General features: G+C 42.4%; 1 protein-coding gene and 1 long non-coding RNA gene across 2 annotated transcripts; one reads left to right on the top strand and one right to left on the bottom strand.

Annotated features, from left to right (window-relative positions):
• The first annotated feature begins 3,242 nt into the window (after positions 1-3,242).
• Positions 3,243-4,004, top strand: LOC135511223 (complement C1q-like protein 2). The gene is made up of 2 exons (XM_064932851.1): positions 3,243-3,443; positions 3,528-4,004. The coding sequence occupies exons 1-2, from the start codon at positions 3,243-3,245 to the stop codon at positions 4,002-4,004; spliced, it is 678 nt and encodes a 225-aa protein (XP_064788923.1).
• Positions 4,005-12,195: 8,191 nt separating this feature from the next.
• Positions 12,196-17,004, bottom strand: LOC135510167 (uncharacterized). The gene is made up of 2 exons (XR_010451075.1): positions 16,850-17,004; positions 12,196-15,589 (listed from the first exon to the last, which is right to left on the bottom strand). It is a non-coding gene; the product is annotated as an uncharacterized LOC135510167 (long non-coding RNA).
• Positions 17,005-17,225: the final 221 nt, after the last annotated feature.

Consider the following 17,225-nt stretch of genomic DNA (forward strand, 5'->3'; position numbering starts at 1 on the left):
CAGTGGGCTCTCACTCCACTCAGTGGGCTCTCACTCCACTCAGTGGGCTCTCACTCCACTCAGTGGGCTCTCACCCCACTCAGTGGGTTCTCACTCCATTCAGTGGGCTCTCACTCCATTCAGTGGGTTCTCACTCCATTCAGTGGGCTCTCACTCCACTCAGTGGGCTCTCACTCCATTCAGTGGGTTCTCACTCCATTCAGTGGGCTCTCACTCCATTCAGTGGGCTCTCACTCCATTCAGTGGGCTCTCACTCCACTCAGTGGGCTCTCACTCCACTCAGTGGGCTCTCACTCCACTCAGTGGGCTCTCACTCCACTCAGTGGGCTCTCACTCCACTCAGTGGGTTCATTCACTTTGTGGGTGGTGTGACCAGCTCCCGTATTGTTACGTTTTTAATAAAGTTAATATACTAGTTGGTGATTGACCTAGTCTCTCCTCATTATTGATTGTGTGAGTTAGACTGTGTGTGTAAATGGCTTTGAAGAGAGTTAAAACATTAAGCATTTGGTCCTCATAGTCTCAATCCCTGAGTGGCTGATCTTCAGTAATTTATGATAGAATTCACCTTCGGGGACAAAACATGTTACCAGAAGTGAGTCTTCCCCAACAGAGACTTAAAGCTCAAATTAAACACAGCAGACAGCCGTCAGATCCGGTTCCAGCCAGAACCAACTCATTGTAAAGCCTCCACCACATGGCCCAACAAGCAATTCATATCAGTCCAATGTGGTCCTGATAGAGTCACAGGACAATTTAGACTTTAGAGCTTTGGTCCATAATGACTAACACTTGGTCCTGTCTGCCTACTCATTCAGATCAAATGGTCACAAGAGCGGAGAGAAAGACATGTTTTGTAACGTTTGGACGTTTTACTGATTATAATTAGCCATGTCTTACCTTGCTTCAAAGTAACCTATAGCTAAAATCCAACCATGGAAATGTTGAGGGAATTATTTTTTATAAACACTTCCATATGCCATTTGAAACTAGCATTTGTCTTCTGTTGTCTTGGTTTTCAAATAAACTTTGTTTCGGCAGCCAAAGGCACAATCCTATGTCATATGAGCAACTCATGTTAGTCATTGCATCTTTGGATCTCTCTTTTCATGAAACAAAATTATAAATAACATTTGCGCATATTGTAGGTAGCCTTAAAATGTGAAGAAATAATAGTTTGGCTAAATGTTTTGATGTGTTCCATCAGTCTCAAAAGACACAGCTAAGGAAGCGTTTGTGTTTCCGTCTGCAAAATGTGACGGTACTTAACTCTTCCGAGTCGCCCAGGTATAAACTGACCCTGAGGCCCAGGTATAAACTGACCCTGAGGCCCAGGTATAAACTGACCCTGAGGCCCAGGTATAAACTGACCCTAAGGCCCAGGTATAAACTGACCCTGAGGCCCAGGTATAAACTGACCCTAAGGCCCAGGTATAAACTGACCCTAAGGCCCAGGTATAAACTGACCCTAAGGCCCAGGTATAAACTGACCCTAAAGCCCAGGTATAAACTGACCCTAAGGCCCAGGTATAAACTGACCCTAAGGCCCAGGTATAAACTGACCCTAAGGCCCAGGTATAAACTGACCCTAAGGCCCAGGTATAAACTGACCCTAAGGCCCAGGTATAAACTGACCCTAAGGCCCAGGTATAAACTGACCCTAAGGCCCAGGTATAAACTGACCCTAAGGCCCAGGTATAAACTGACCCTAAGGCCCAGGTATAAACTGACCCTAAGGCCCAGGTATAAACTGACCCTAAAGCCCAGGTATAAACTGACCCTAAGGCTCAGAAAATGGTCAAAAGATTATGCATTATGTTGTCAAAATGAGGTCACTACTTTCACCACGAAGAAAATCTGAGATATGTGGTTCAATTTGTCATTTCTATCTTTACCATCACAATCAAAATGAGAAAATTTAATCAGGTGCCAGTAGAGAAGCTATTGGGATAGCGGAGCGGCCAGGAGTGTCTATGTGTCTCTGTTTGGAGGTAATGGGACTCAGATAAGCCGAAAAAAAGGATTTTCTGCTACACTCTGATGGAAAAAGGAACATTTGTGGATTTCAAACGATTGGCGTGGGCTCTCAAAGACACAGCTGAGGAGGTGTGTGAAGATTGGATTCCTGGTTGGTTAGACTGGCAAGAGGCGTTTTTAGTCAAGAGCTGCCACCCGCTTACTGGAGCAAGAAGTATCTCACACAAGCAGGGCCAGCCAGTACACACACATTGACGAGCACACACACACACGTGTATGTACGAAAGCATGCAGGCATGCACAGGAGCCAGACAAACACACAAGGAGGAGGAGGAGGGGGTGGAGGAGCAGGAGAAGGAGGAGGAAGAGGAGGAGGAGGAGGAGCAGGAGAAGGAGGAGGAAGAGGAGGAGGAGCAGGAGAAGAAAAGGGAGGAGCAGGAGGAGGAGGAGGAGGTGGAGCAGGTAAAGAAGAAAAAGGAGAGAGTAGCAGGAGAAGAAGGAGGAAGAGGAGGAGGAGCAGGAGGAGGAGGAGGAGAAGGAGGAGGAGGAGCAGGAGAAGAAGAAAAATGAGAGAGTAGCAGGAGAAGAAGGAGGAAGAGGAGGAGGAGCAGGAGGAGGAGGAGGAGGAGGAGAAGAAAAGGAGGAGGAGGAAGATGTACTCTGGCCTTAAACAACCCCAGATTTCATTCATCTTTACCTGGGCTCTGTTACATCAAACACAGTGACTTGGCTATGTTCTCTAAATGTGTTGAGGACACCTGTTAAAGTTTCTATGTATTAGTCCACCAAGACCAATGTTTATCAGTGGTGACTGGTGGGAGGAGATATCATAGGACAGGCTCATTGAAATGCCTGAAGTGGAATAAATGGACAGGAACCAAACACATCAAACAAATGGTTTCCATGTGTTTGAGTCCAGCCATTATAATGAGCCTGTCCTCCTATATCTCTCCTCCCACCAGCCACCTCTGATGTGTATAGAAAGTGGGGGACTGAGTTTCATAGACTAAATACTCTGAAAAGGCCTGCTGTTTCAGAATGAGGGGGGCTGTAGCTGTGCTGGTGCTGGTGTTGCTGTTCCATCTGTCTGGGACATGGGCTCAGCAAGAGAGTGGAGAGGTCAGAGAGAATGACACTACAGAGACCACCCAACCTGATGACTGGGCTGAACTGAGAGACATGATGGTGGAACCGAGAGTGGAGTTCCACAAGAACACCGTGGAAGAACTGAAGAGAACGTGTCACATGCAGCAGAGCTGTCCACCATGCGGGAGAGACTGGATGCCAGGGAGGGGAAGGTGGAGGAGCTGAAGAGAGAGAACGTGTCACATGCAGCAGAGCTGTCCACCATGCGGGAGAGACTGGATGCCAGGGAGGGGGAGGTGGAGGAGGTGAAGAGAGAGAATGTGTCACATGCAGCAGAGCTGTCCACCATGCGGGAGAGACTGGATGCCACAGAGGGGAAGGTGGAGGAGCTGAAGAGAGAGAATGGAGAGTTGCGGACTAGACTGGCACGCGTTGAGGCAAAGAACCAAGACCAAGATGCAGAGTGGTTCGAACTGGAGGCCAGACTGAGTTCTAGTGAGCAGGAGGTGGAGGAGCTGAAGAGAGAGAACACAGACAGACCGAAGGTAGCCTTCTCTGCTGCTTTAGGTCGTCCAGTGGGACCCTTCACTACTGCTGTCACACTAGTGTCCAACAATGTCATCACTAACATTGGTAATGCCTCCAGCCCAGTTACAGGGGCCTTCACAGCACCAGTGAGAGGTGTCTACTACATCAGATTCACTGGTATGGACAACCGCATCTCAACAAGGGTGGGTGTCTCCATGAAAAAGAATGGCAAGTACCACATAATGTGGGCAGGTCAGAGGAATGTAGCAGATCATCAGCATGTTTCCACTGCAGTGATTCTAGAGCTGGAGGAAAGGGATGTGATCTACATGGAACTGGATTCTGTCTTTAGGCTCTATGATGATCACGATAAACACAGTATCTTCACTGTCTTTCTGCTCTTCCATTTATAAATGCTGGAGGGAAATAGTGGCCCACTATTTGGCAAGCACTGACTGGCTATCACACTCTTTGGCAAACACTGACTGGCTATCTCACTATTTGGCAAGCACTGACTGGCTATCTCACTATTTGGCAAGCACTGACTGGCTATCTCACTATTTGGCAAACACTGACTGGCTATCTCACTATTTGGCAAACACTGACTGGCTATCACACTATTTGGCAAGCACTGACTGGCTATCTCACTATCGGGCAAGCACTGACTGGCTATCACACTATTTGGCAAGCACTGACTGGCTATCACACTATTTGGCAAGCACTGACTGGCTTTCACACTATTTGGCAAGCACTGACTGGCTATCTCACTATCGGGCAAGCACTGACTGGCTATCACACTATTTGGCAAGCACTGACTGGCTATCACACTATTTGGCAAGCACTGACTGGCTTTCACACTATTTGGCAAGCACTGACTGGCTTTCACACTATTTGGCAAGCACTGACTGGCTATCTCACTATTTGGCAAACACTGACTGGCTACCACACTATTTGGCAAACACTGACTGGCTATCTCACTATTTATCTCACTATTTGGCAAACAATGACTGGCTATCTCACTATTTATCTCACTATTTGGCAAACACTGACTGGCTATCTCACTATTTGGCAAACACTGACTGGCTATCACACTATTTGGCAAACACTGACTGGCTACCACACTATTTGGCAAACACTGACTGGCTATCTCACTATCGGGCAAGCACTGACTGGCTATCACACTATTTGGCAAGCACTGACTGGCTATCACACTATTTGGCAAGCACTGACTGGCTTTCACACTATTTGGCAAGCACTGACTGGCTTTCACACTATTTGGCAAGCACTGACTGGCTTTCACACTATTTGGCAAGCACTGACTGGCTATCTCACTATTTGGCAAACACTGACTGGCTACCACACTATTTGGCAAACACTGACTGGCTATCTCACTATTTATCTCACTATTTGGCAAACAATGACTGGCTATCTCACTATTTATCTCACTATTTGGCAAACACTGACTGGCTATCTCACTATTTGGCAAACACTGACTGGCTATCACACTATTTGGCAAACACTGACTGGCTACCACACTATTTGGCAAACACTGACTGGCTATCTCACTATTTATCTCACTATTTGGCAAGCACTGACTGGCTATCTCACTATTTGGCAAACACTGACTGGCTATCTCACTATTTGGCAAGCACTGACTGGCTATCACACTATTTGGCAAGCACTGACTGGCTATCTCACTATTTGGCAAACACTGACTGGCTATCTCACTATTTGGCAAGCACTGACTGGCTATCTCACTATTTGGCAAACACTGACTGGCTACCACACTATTTGGCAAACACTGACTGGCTATCTCACTATTTATCTCACTATTTGGCAAGCACTGACTGGCTATCTCACTATTTGGCAAACACTGACTGGCTATCTCACTATTTGGCAAGCACTGACTGGCTATCACACTATTTGGCAAACAATGACTGGCTATCTCACTATTTATCTCACTATTTGGCAAACACTGACTGGCTATCTCACTATTTGGCAAACACTGACTGGCTATCACACTATTTGGCAAACACTGACTGGCTACCACACTATTTGGCAAACACTGACTGGCTATCTCACTATTTATCTCACTATTTGGCAAGCACTGACTGGCTATCTCACTATTTGGCAAACACTGACTGGCTATCTCACTATTTGGCAAGCACTGACTGGCTATCACACTATTTGGCAAGCACTGACTGGCTATCTCACTATTTGGCAAACACTGACTGGCTATCTCACTATTTGGCAAGCACTGACTGGCTATCTCACTATTTGGCAAACACTGACTGGCTACCACACTATTTGGCAAACACTGACTGGCTATCTCACTATTTATCTCACTATTTGGCAAGCACTGACTGGCTATCTCACTATTTGGCAAACACTGACTGGCTATCTCACTATTTGGCAAGCACTGACTGGCTATCACACTATTTGGCAAGCACTGACTGGCTATCACACTATTTGGCAAGCACTGACTGGCTATCTCACTATTTGGCAAACACTGACTGGCTATCTCACTATTTGGCAAACACTGACTGGCTATCTCACTATTTGGCAAGCACTGACTGGCTATCACACTATTTGGCAAACACTGACTGGCTATCTCACTATTTGGCAAGCACTGACTGGCTATCACACTCGTTTGACCAATGGTTTATAATGCATTTACAAATGATTAAATAACTGTTAATACCCTAAGTTCAAACCTTTACAAATGGAACCAGATTGTAAAATGTTACCACTTCAGGTAATAATCAAACTTGTCAGCTTCAAAGTGTGATATCACAGTAAGATAATGTAGTGTAGCCTGTGTTATCATACACTATTCTAATCTATTGTAGACTTTCCCATGGCTTTAACTTCTTATGGCTGCAATCTCGGTAACGGGATTTACATTTACGTCATTTAGCAGACGCTCTTATCCAGAGCGACTTACAAATTGGTGAATTCACCTTCTGACATCCAGTGGAACAGCCACTTTACAATAGTGCATCTAAATCATTAAGGGGGGTGAGAGGGATTACTTATCACGGGATGATATGACAACAGCCAGTGAAAGTGCAGGGCGACAAATTCAAAACAACAGAAGTCTCATAATTAAAATTCCTCAGACATATATGTGTCTTATACCATTTTAAAGGAAATATTTTTGTTAATCCCACCAAAGTGTCCGATTTCAAATATGCTTTTCAGCGAAAGCACTACAAACGATTATGTTAGGTCACCACCAAACCACAATAAGCACAGCCATTTTTCCAGCCAAAGATAGCAGTCACAAAAAGCACAAATAGAGATAAAATTAATCACTAACCTTTGATGATCTTCATCAGATGACACTCATAGGACTTCATGTTACACAATACATGCATGTTTTGTTTGATAAAGTTCATATTTATATGAAAAAGTCTGAGTTTACATTGGCGTGCTACGACAACGATAAACAGCTGCCTCTAATTGAGAGCCAATCTAGGCAACCATAGACATGCAACACCTAGACTAGTAAAACACCCCCATGAACATACAAAACCCTTAGACAAGACGAAAACACATAAACCACCCTTGTCACACCCTGACCAAACCAAAATAATAAAGAAAACTAAGAATACTAAGGTCAGGGCGTGACAATCAGAAATGTAGATGATAATACAAGTTATACACATGGAATTATAGATACAGTGGGGCAAAAAAGTATTTAGTCAGCCACCAATTGTGCAAGTTCTCCCACTTAAAAGATGAGAGACCTGTAATTTTCATCATAGGTACACTTCCACTATGACAGACAAAATGAGAAAAAAATAATCTAGAAAATCACATTGTAGGATTTTTAGTGAATTTATTTGCAAATTATGGTGGAAAATAAGTATTTGGTCAATAACAAAAGTTTATCTCAATACTTTGTTATATACCCTTTGTTGGCGATGACCGAGGTCAAATGGTTTCGGTAAGTCTTCACAAGGTTTTCACACACTGTTGCTGGTATTTTGGCCCATTCCTCCATGCAGATCTCCTCTAGAGCAGTGATGTTTTGGGGCTGTTGCTGGGCATGTGGACTTTCAACTCACTCCAAAGATTTTCTATGGGGTTGAGATCTGGAGACTGGCTAGGCCACTCCAGGACCTTGAAATGCTTCTTACGAAGCCACTCCTTCGTTGCCCGGGTGGTGTGTTTGGGATCATTGTCATGCTGAAAGACCCAGCCACGTTTCATCTTCAATGCCCTTGCTGATGGAAGGAGGTTTTCACTCAAAATCTCACGATACATAGCCCCATTCATTCTTTCCTTTACACGGATCAGTCGTCCTGGTTCCTTTGCAGAAAAACAGCCCCAAAGCATGATTTTTCCACCCACATGCTTCACAGTAGGGATGGTGTTCTTTGGATGCAACTCAGCATTCGTTGTCCTCCAAACACGACGAGTTGAGTTTTACCAAAAAAGTTCTATTTTGGTTTCATCTGACCATATGACATTCTCCCAATCTTCTTCTGGATCATCCAAATGCTCTCTAGCAAACTTCAGATGGGCCTGGACATGTACTGGCTTAAGCACACCTCGTGTCCTTCGAAACACAACCAACCAAGCCGCTTCTTGACACAATGCACATCCAACCCGGAAACCAGCCGCACCAATGTGTCGGAGGAAACACCGTACACCTCGCGACCTGGTCGTCCAGGGGCTCAGCCGGTCGCTGACTAAAGGAAACAAGGTCTCCTCGAGGATTCCGACACCATCCGCTGCTACTGGTACATGTGCGGTGAATCAGGCAGGTATGAGTCGAAGCCCACCTCTTCCCCCTGCCCAGGGCAGGCCCGTTCTGTCCCCCTCTTCCTTCCCCATCGGATTCCATCACCACCACCATCATCTTGGGCAGCTTGATAGAGAGAGATATTGGACTGCCTGCAGCCTGACCAAGGTCCACCCAGGCGCCCGTATCCAAGACATCTACTCCCTTCTACCCACAGTTCTAGACAACTATTCGAATATTGTCACCATTGTCACTCGTTGGATTTAACAACATTCACTTTCAGCAATCTGAGGAACTGAAGAAGGACTACAACATTCTCTATACATGGTTATAGAATATACAGGAAAGATATACATTCTAATGGAGGACTACAACATTCTCTATACATGGTTATAGAATATACAGGAAAGATATACATTCTAATGGAGGACTACAACATTCTCTATACATGGTTATAGAATATACAGGAAAGATATACATTCTAATGGAGGACTACAACATTCTCTATACATGGTTATAGAATATACAGGAAAGATATACATTCTAATGGAGGACTACAACATTCTCTATACATGGTTATAGAATATACAGGAAAGATATACATTCTAATGGAGGACTACAACATTCTCTATACATGGTTATAGAATATACAGGAAAGATATACATTCTAATGGAGGACTACAACATTCTCTATACACGGCTACACTCGCATACATTAATGCGAGTGTAGCGAAAATGCTTGTGCTTCTAGTTCCGACAATGCAGTAATAACCACCGAGTAATCTAACTAACAATTACACAACTACTACATTATACACACAAGTGTAAAGGGATAAAGAATATGTACATAAAGATATATGAATGAGTGATGGTACAGAGCGGCATAGGCAAGATGCAGTAGATGATATAGAGCATAGTATATACATATGAGATGAGTAATGTAGGGTATGTAAACAAAGTGGCATAGTTTAAAGTGGCTAGTGATACATGTATTACATAAAGATGCAGTAGATGATATAGAGTACAGTATATACGTATACATATGAGATGAATAATGTAGGGTATGTAAACATTACATTATATTAAGTGGCATTGTTTAACCTGTTAAAACAATTTTTGGATAAAAAGACGTGCCCGTTTTAAGCGCAATATTTTGTCACAAAAAGATGCTCGACTATGCATATAATTGGTAGCTTTGGAAAGAAAACACTCTGACGTGTCCAGAACTGCAAAGATATTCTCTGTGCGTGCCCTAGAACGTGAGCTACAGGCAAAACCAAGATGAGACGGCATCCAGGAAATGAGCAGGATTTTTGAGGCTCCGTTTTCCATTGTCTCCTTATATGGCTGTGAATGCGAGAGGAGTAAGTCTGCCCTTTCTGTCGTTTCCCCAAGGTGTCTGCAGCATTGTGACGTATTTGTAGGCATATCATTGGAAGATTGACCATAAGAGACCACATTTACCAGGTGTCCGCCCGGTGTCCTGCGCCGAAATTGGTGCGCAAAAGTCAGCTGCAAGTATTTTTCCATGGAATTCAGAGAAGAATGCAGGCTTCCACGAACGATATATCAATGAAGAGATATGTGAAAAAACACCTTGAGGATTGATTCCAAACAACGTTTGCCATGTTTCGGTCGATATTATGGAGTTAATTCGGAAAAAGTTTGACGTTGTAGGTGACTGAATTTTCGGTTCGTTTCGGTAGCCAAATGTGATGTACAAAACGGAGAGATTTCTCCTACACAAAGACGCTTTCAGGAAAAACTGCACATTTGCTATGTAACTGAGAGTCTCCTCATTGAAAACATCCGAAGCTCTTCAAAGGTAAATGATTTTATTTATTTGGTTATCTGGTTTTTGTGAAAATGTTGCGTGCTAAATGCTACTCAAAATGCTAAGCTAGCTTAGCATACTCTTACACAAATTAGTGAATTGCTATGGTTCAAAAGCATATTTTGAAAATCTGAGATGACAGTGTTGTTAAGAAAAGGCTAAGCTTGAGAGTAGGCGCATTATTTTCATTTTATTTGCGATTTTCAGAAATCGTTAACGTTGCGTTATGCTAATGAGCCTGAGGCTTTAGTCACGATCCCGGATCCGGGATGGGGAGTTTCAAGAAGTTAAAGTGGCTAGTGATACATTTTTACATCAATTTCCATTTTTAAAGTGGCTGGAATTGAGTCAGTATGTTGGCAGCAGCCACTCAATGTTAGTGGTGACTGTTTAACTGTCTGATGGCCTTGAGATCGAGAGACTGAAAAACAGCTTCTGTCCCTGCTTTGATGCACCTGTACTGACCTCGCCTTCTGGATGATAGCGGGGTGAACAGGCAGTGGCTCGGGTGGTTCTTGTCCTTGATGATCTTTATGGCCTAGGTGTCCTGGAGGGCAGGTAGCTTGCCCCGGTGATGCGTTGTGCAGACCTCACTACCCTCTGGAGAGCCTTAAGGTTGTGGGCGGAGGAGTTGCCGTACCAGGTGGTGATACAGCCCGACAGGATGCTCTCGATTGTGCATCTGTAAAAGTTTGTGAGTTTTTTCGGTGACAAGCCGAATTTCTTCAGCCTCCTGAGGTTGAAGAGGCGCTGCGCCTTCTTCACCACGCTGTCTGTGGGTGGACCAATTCAGTTTGTCCATGATGTGTACGCCGAAGAACTTAAACGTACTACCCTCTCCACTACTGTCCCATCGATGTGGATAGGGGTGTGGATAGGGGGGTGCTCCCTCTGCTGTTTCCTGAAGTCCACAATCATCTCCTTTATTTTGCTGACGTTGTGAGGTTATTTTCCTGACACCACACTCCGAGGGCTCTCACCTCCTCCCTGTAGGCCGTCTCGTCGTTGTTGGTAATCAAGCCTACCACTGTTGTGTCGTCGGCAAACTTGATGATTGAGTTAGAGGTGTGCATGGCCACGCAGTCGTGGGTGAACAGGGAGTACAGGAGAGGGCTCAGAACGCACCCTTGTGGGGCCCCAGTGTTGAGGATCAGCGGGGTGGAGATGTTGTTACCTACCCTCACCACCTGGGGGCGGCCCGTTAGGAAGGGTTTAGAGTGTTAGGTACGTTTAGTATGAAGAAATTTCATGTTCCGGAGAAAGTATAAAGTTGGGTGAAGAATCCAGCTACGAACTGGTCCGTTTGTTACAACCTGGGGAAGATCATGGGAGACGGTGTGGCCACATTACCATAACGCTGTTTATATAATAGACCATTGCTGAATCTTTTAAACTCTTAGACTATCGATACCGACAGAATAAGAACAAGTCTTTGATGTTAATTACTAGTCTGCAGCTAGGAATTCGGTATCATTGAACGTGAAGAACGACAAACATCCATTCTACAACAACACGAATGAATGTCACTCTGAACTATCCACTCTAACCACGACAGAGAGAGAGAGAGAGAGAGAGAGGGGACGGAAACTCTCCAACAGAAACTAACTTTTCAAAAGCGATCAAGACGACACACTGAGCGTAAATATATATATATATATTGATTGAAATTGTTCTCGAATGAGTGAGCGGTCATGTGCAAAGGATTAGCATTTCAATTGTTATAATTAACTCTGTAGTGACTTCTTAGTCGACCCTTTTGTCTAACAAGCCGCCAAGCCTCCTATAATTTCTTGTAACTATATTTACTTTGTCTGTTTGTTTATGCATTTCTTTGAATTACTTAGTTAGTAATAAATAAATTATTTAAGACAATTGATGTATGAAAGACGAAGTGAAGACTGGGTTCGTATTATATTTATATATATTTATATTATTTATTTTATATTTCCACAACACAGGTCACCAAGGAAACAGTGACACTACCTCGTAACATTCAATAATGTTAAATATCACACTGGAGTCACGTTCTGACACAATGATGTCATAGTTTATTAAAACAATAAATCATCAATACATGGAAAATACCATTCAACTGTATAAACATGATCAATATATAATATACAGTGGGTCTGGAATTATAGACACCCTTGATAAAGATAATAATGACTGTATAAAATACATCAATATATAATATACAGTGGGTCTGGAATTATAGACACCCTTGATAAAGATAATAATGACTGTATAAAATACATCAATATATAATATACAGTGGGTCTGGAATTATAGACACCCTTGATAAAGATAATAATGACTGTATAAAATACATCACTATATAATATACAGTGGACCTGAAATTATAGACACCCTTGATAAAGATAATAATGACTGTATAAAATACATCACTATATAATATACAGTGGGTCTGGAATTATAGACACCCTTGATGAAGATAATAATGACTGTATAAAATACATCAATATATAATATACAGTGGGTCTGGAATTATAGACACCCTTGATAAAGATAATAATGACTGTATAAAATACATCACTATATAATATACAGTGGGTCTGAAATTATAGACACCCTTGATAAAGATAATAATGACTGTATATACATGATCAATATATAATATACAGTGGGTCTGGAATTATAGACACCCTTGATAAAGACAATAATGACTGTATAAAATACATCAATATATAATATACAGTGGGTCTGGAATTATAGACACCCTTGATGAAGACAATAATGACTGTATAAAATACATCAATATATAATATACAGTGGGTCTGGAATTATAGATAAATAATTTAAATACTGAGCTCTATCATCTGCTCAACAACATGTAAATTATATTATTTTATACTAATACGATTGATCTGATTAAAATATTTAGTTTAACAAGTAGTATTTATTTTCTAAATGATTGACCCCCCTAAAGAGTAATAAACTAGTCACAAGGTCAGTATCTGGTTCTATATTCATAGCAATGACATCATCACACTCCTGTAGATTTTGGCTGTCAATCATTTTGACCCCTAACTTTTTACAACAGAAATACATTACAAAAACATATATTTCTCTGAGCAATTATATTATTTTAAATTTTTATAATTTAGAATGTATTTATTTAATGTAGTCATTATTGCTAATCTTCAGCAAGGATGTCAATAACGTCTGACCTATTTGTATATAATCAAGGTGAAAACTAAACAAGTAGAGCAAAATAAACACTTCACAAAGTCAAGTAAAAAACTGGCACATTGACATGAAGCTACAATAGAAGCAGGTTGACAGGTTGAAGCTACAATAGAAGCTGACAGGTTGAAGCTACAATAGAAGCTGACAGGTTGAAGCTACAATAGAAGCTGACAGGTTGAAGCTGACAGGTTGAAGCTACAATAGAAGCTGACAGGTTGAAGCTACAATAGAAGCTGACAGGTTGAAGCTACAATAGAAGCTGACAGGTTGAAGCTACAATAGAAGCTGACAGGTTGAAGCTACAATAGAAGCTGACAGGTTGAATCTACAATAGAAGCTGACAGGTTGAATCTACAATAGAAGCTGACAGGTTGAAGCCACAATAGAAGCTGACAGGTTGAAGCCACAATAGAAGCTGACAGGTTGAAGCCACAATAGAAGATGACAGGTTGAAGCTAAAATAGAAGCTGACAGGTTGAAGCTACAATATAAGCTGACAGGTTGAAGCCACAATAGAAGCTGACAGGTTGAAGCTAAAATAGAAGCTGACAGGTTGAAGCTCCACTAGAAGCTGACAGGTTGAAGCCACAATAGAAGCTGACAGGTTGAAGCTACAATAGAAGCTGACAGGTTGAATCTACTATAGAAGCTGACAGGTTGAATCTACAATAGAAACTGACAGGTTGAAGCTACAATATAAGCTGACAGGTTGAAGCTACAATAGAAGCTGACAGGTTGAAGCCACAATAGAAGCTGACAGGTTGAAGCTGACAGGTTGAAGCTCCACTAGAAGCTGACAGGTTGAAGCTGACAGGTTGAAGCTACAATAGAAGCTGACAGGTTGAAGCTAAAATAGAAGCTGACAGGTTGAAGCTCCACTAGAAGCTGACAGGTTGAAGCTCCACTAGAAGCTGACAGGTTGAAGCTCCACTAGAAGCTGACAGGTTGAAGCTACAATAGAAGTGACAGGTTGAAGCTACAATAGAAGCTGACAGGTTGAAGCTACAATAGAAGCTGACAGGTTGAAGCTCCACTAGAAGCTGACAGGTTGAAGCTCCACTAGAAGCTGACAGGTTGAAGCTGACAGGTTGAAGCTCCACTAGAAGCTGACAGGTTGAAGCTACAATAGAAGTGACAGGTTGAAGCTACAATAGAAGCTGACAGGTTGAAGCTACAATAGAAGCTGACAGGTTGAAGCTACAATAGAAGCTGACAGGTTGAACATGTCAAGAAATGGTTTTATCAGTCTTGTTCACAGGAGGCTGTTGAGGGGAGGACGGCTCATTATAACGGCTGGAACGGAGCCAATGGAACGGCATCAAACATGGAAACCATGGAAACCACATGTATGATGTATTTGATACCATGGAAACAGTGTGTAAGAGAGTCTGTAACAGATCCTACCAGGAGACATTAGTCCTGTGGTCTGGTTGATATACCTGATGATCAGGTACTGGACATAAGAGAGTCTGTAACAGGAGACATTAGTCCTGTGGTCTGGTTGATATACCTGATGATCAGGTACTGGACATAAGAGAGTCTGTAACAGATCCTACCAGGAGACATTAGTCCATCATTCCATTCAATTCAACTCTATCAGTTCCTGAGGGGGATGAGAAAGACATTGTTTATGGGGAAAACATATATAGAATAACCAGGAAATGGATATAAACCCATAACAGACATGGGTAGTGAAACTTCAAAAAGTAAAGAACTACTGAAAGTGGATTATAGAGAACTGACTGACACGTTTATCAGATGACTTTGTCTTACCAAGATTCATATCACTCAGTTATATACTCAGAAACTCAGCTTTGTTAGGTGGGACAGGTCTCTATAGAGAGTTATAGTCCCTCTATAGTAACCCTATAGCATAGAGTTATTGTCTATAGTAACTCTTCCTCCCCTCTCCATCTCATCCAGATCATCATTCTGTGGTCCAGCAGCCAGTAAAGTCTCCATCTCCAGAACAGACTTCCCCCTGAACCAGGAGCAGACTTCCCCCTGAACCAGGAGCAGACTTCCTCCCTGAACCAGGAGCAGACTTCCTCCCTGAACCAGGAGCAGACTTCCCCCTGAACCAGGAGCAGACTTCCTCCCTGAACCAGGAGCAGACTTCATCCCTGAACCAGGAGCAGACTTCCTCCCTGAACCAGGAGCAGACTTCCTCCCTGGAAAATACTTAATCCCTTCAATCCTCTCAGACTCTATTAAAGATAGAAAGGAACAACATCAGAATAACCTGACCAGACAGAGAGAGAGAGAGAGAGAGATAATAAACTGACCAGAGAGAGAGAGATAATAAACTGACCAGACAGAGAGAGAGAGATAATAAACTGACCAGACAGAGAGATATAATAAACTGACCAGACAGAGAGATATAATAAACTGACCAGACAGAGAGAGAGATAATAAACTGTAAACTGACCAGACAGAGAGAGATATAATAAACTGACCAGACAGAGAGAGACAGAGATATAATAAACTGACCAGGCAGAGATATATAATAAACTGACCAGACAGAGAGAGAGAGAGAGAGAGAGAGAGAGAGAGAGAGAGATAATAAACTGACCAGACAGAGAGAGAGATATAATAAACTGACCAGACAGAGAGAGATATAATAAACTGACCAGACAGAGAGAGATATAATAACCTGACCAGACAGAGAGAGATATAATAAACTGACCAGACAGAGGGAGAGAGAGATAATAAACTGACCAGACAGAGATATATATAATAAACTGACCAGACAGAGAGATATAATAAACTGACCAGACAGAGAGATATAATAAACTGACCAGACAGAGAGAGATATAATAAACTGACCAGACAGAGAGAGATATAATAAACTGACCAGACAGAGAGAGAGAGATAATAAACTGACCAGACAGAGAGATATAATAAACTGACCAGACAGAGAGAGAGATATAATAAACTGACCAGACAGAGAGATATAATAAACTGACCAGACAGAGAGAGAGAGAGATAATAAACTGACCAGACAGAGAGAGATATAATAAACTGACCAGACAGAGAGAGAGATAATAAACTGACCAGACAGAGATATATATAATAAACTGACCAGACAGAGATATATAATAAACTGACCAGACAGAGAGAGATATAATAAACTGACCAGACAGAGAGAGAGAGAGATAATAAACTGACCAGACAGAGAGATATATAATAAACTGACCAGACAGAGAGAGATATAATAAACTGACCAGACAGAGAGAGATATAATAAACTGACCAGACAGAGAGATATATAATAAACTGACCAGACAGAGAGATATAATAAACTGACCAGACAGAGAGATATAATAAACTGACCAGACAGAGAGAGATAATAAACTGACCAGACAGACAGAGATAATAAACTGACCAGACAGAGAGAGATAATAAACTGACCAGACAGACAGTCTGACCAGTAATTGTAGAAACATTAGAATCATAAAGACTGATTACTTTGGGAAGGAGTCTGTGTTTCCTGTTGACCTCCTGGAGAGGTGGAGAGGATTGGATGGTCTCTTCAGCTTCCTCTGAGGACAAGAACAGAGAGTCAGATATATGTATCTATCTATCATCCCCACTGTCAAACGGTGATGCCTGGAGGGATGTCCTTTTAGCAGTTCCAGCTGGAGGCGAAAGAGAGAGCCCAAATTACGCGAGAGACTCTCCAGTTGGAGATGTGTAAAATTGAGGCAGAAAAAGAACAGCGGCAGATGACCTTTAAAATGTGCCAGATGGAACTGGAGGCAGAAACAGCGAGGCTAGCCTCACCTGCTGTGTCCTCAAACACGTTTGACATTAGTAGGCAGATTACCTTTGTTCAGAGAGTCAG

This window comes from Oncorhynchus masou, chromosome 23 (assembly GCF_036934945.1).
Source record: "Oncorhynchus masou masou isolate Uvic2021 chromosome 23, UVic_Omas_1.1, whole genome shotgun sequence".
Taxonomy (NCBI): domain Eukaryota; kingdom Metazoa; phylum Chordata; class Actinopteri; order Salmoniformes; family Salmonidae; genus Oncorhynchus; species Oncorhynchus masou.

What these genes read in the sequence shown, in the direction of transcription:
- LOC135511223 (XM_064932851.1), top strand. Translation starts at nt 3,243, where the DNA reads ATGCGGGAGAGACTGGATGCCAGGGAGGGGAAGGTGGAGGAGCTGAAG. An exon ending in TGGATGCCACAGAGGGGAAG is followed by an intron (nt 3,444 to 3,527) that starts GTGGAGGAGCTG and finishes CAAGATGCAGAG; the next exon opens with TGGTTCGAACTGGAGGCCAG.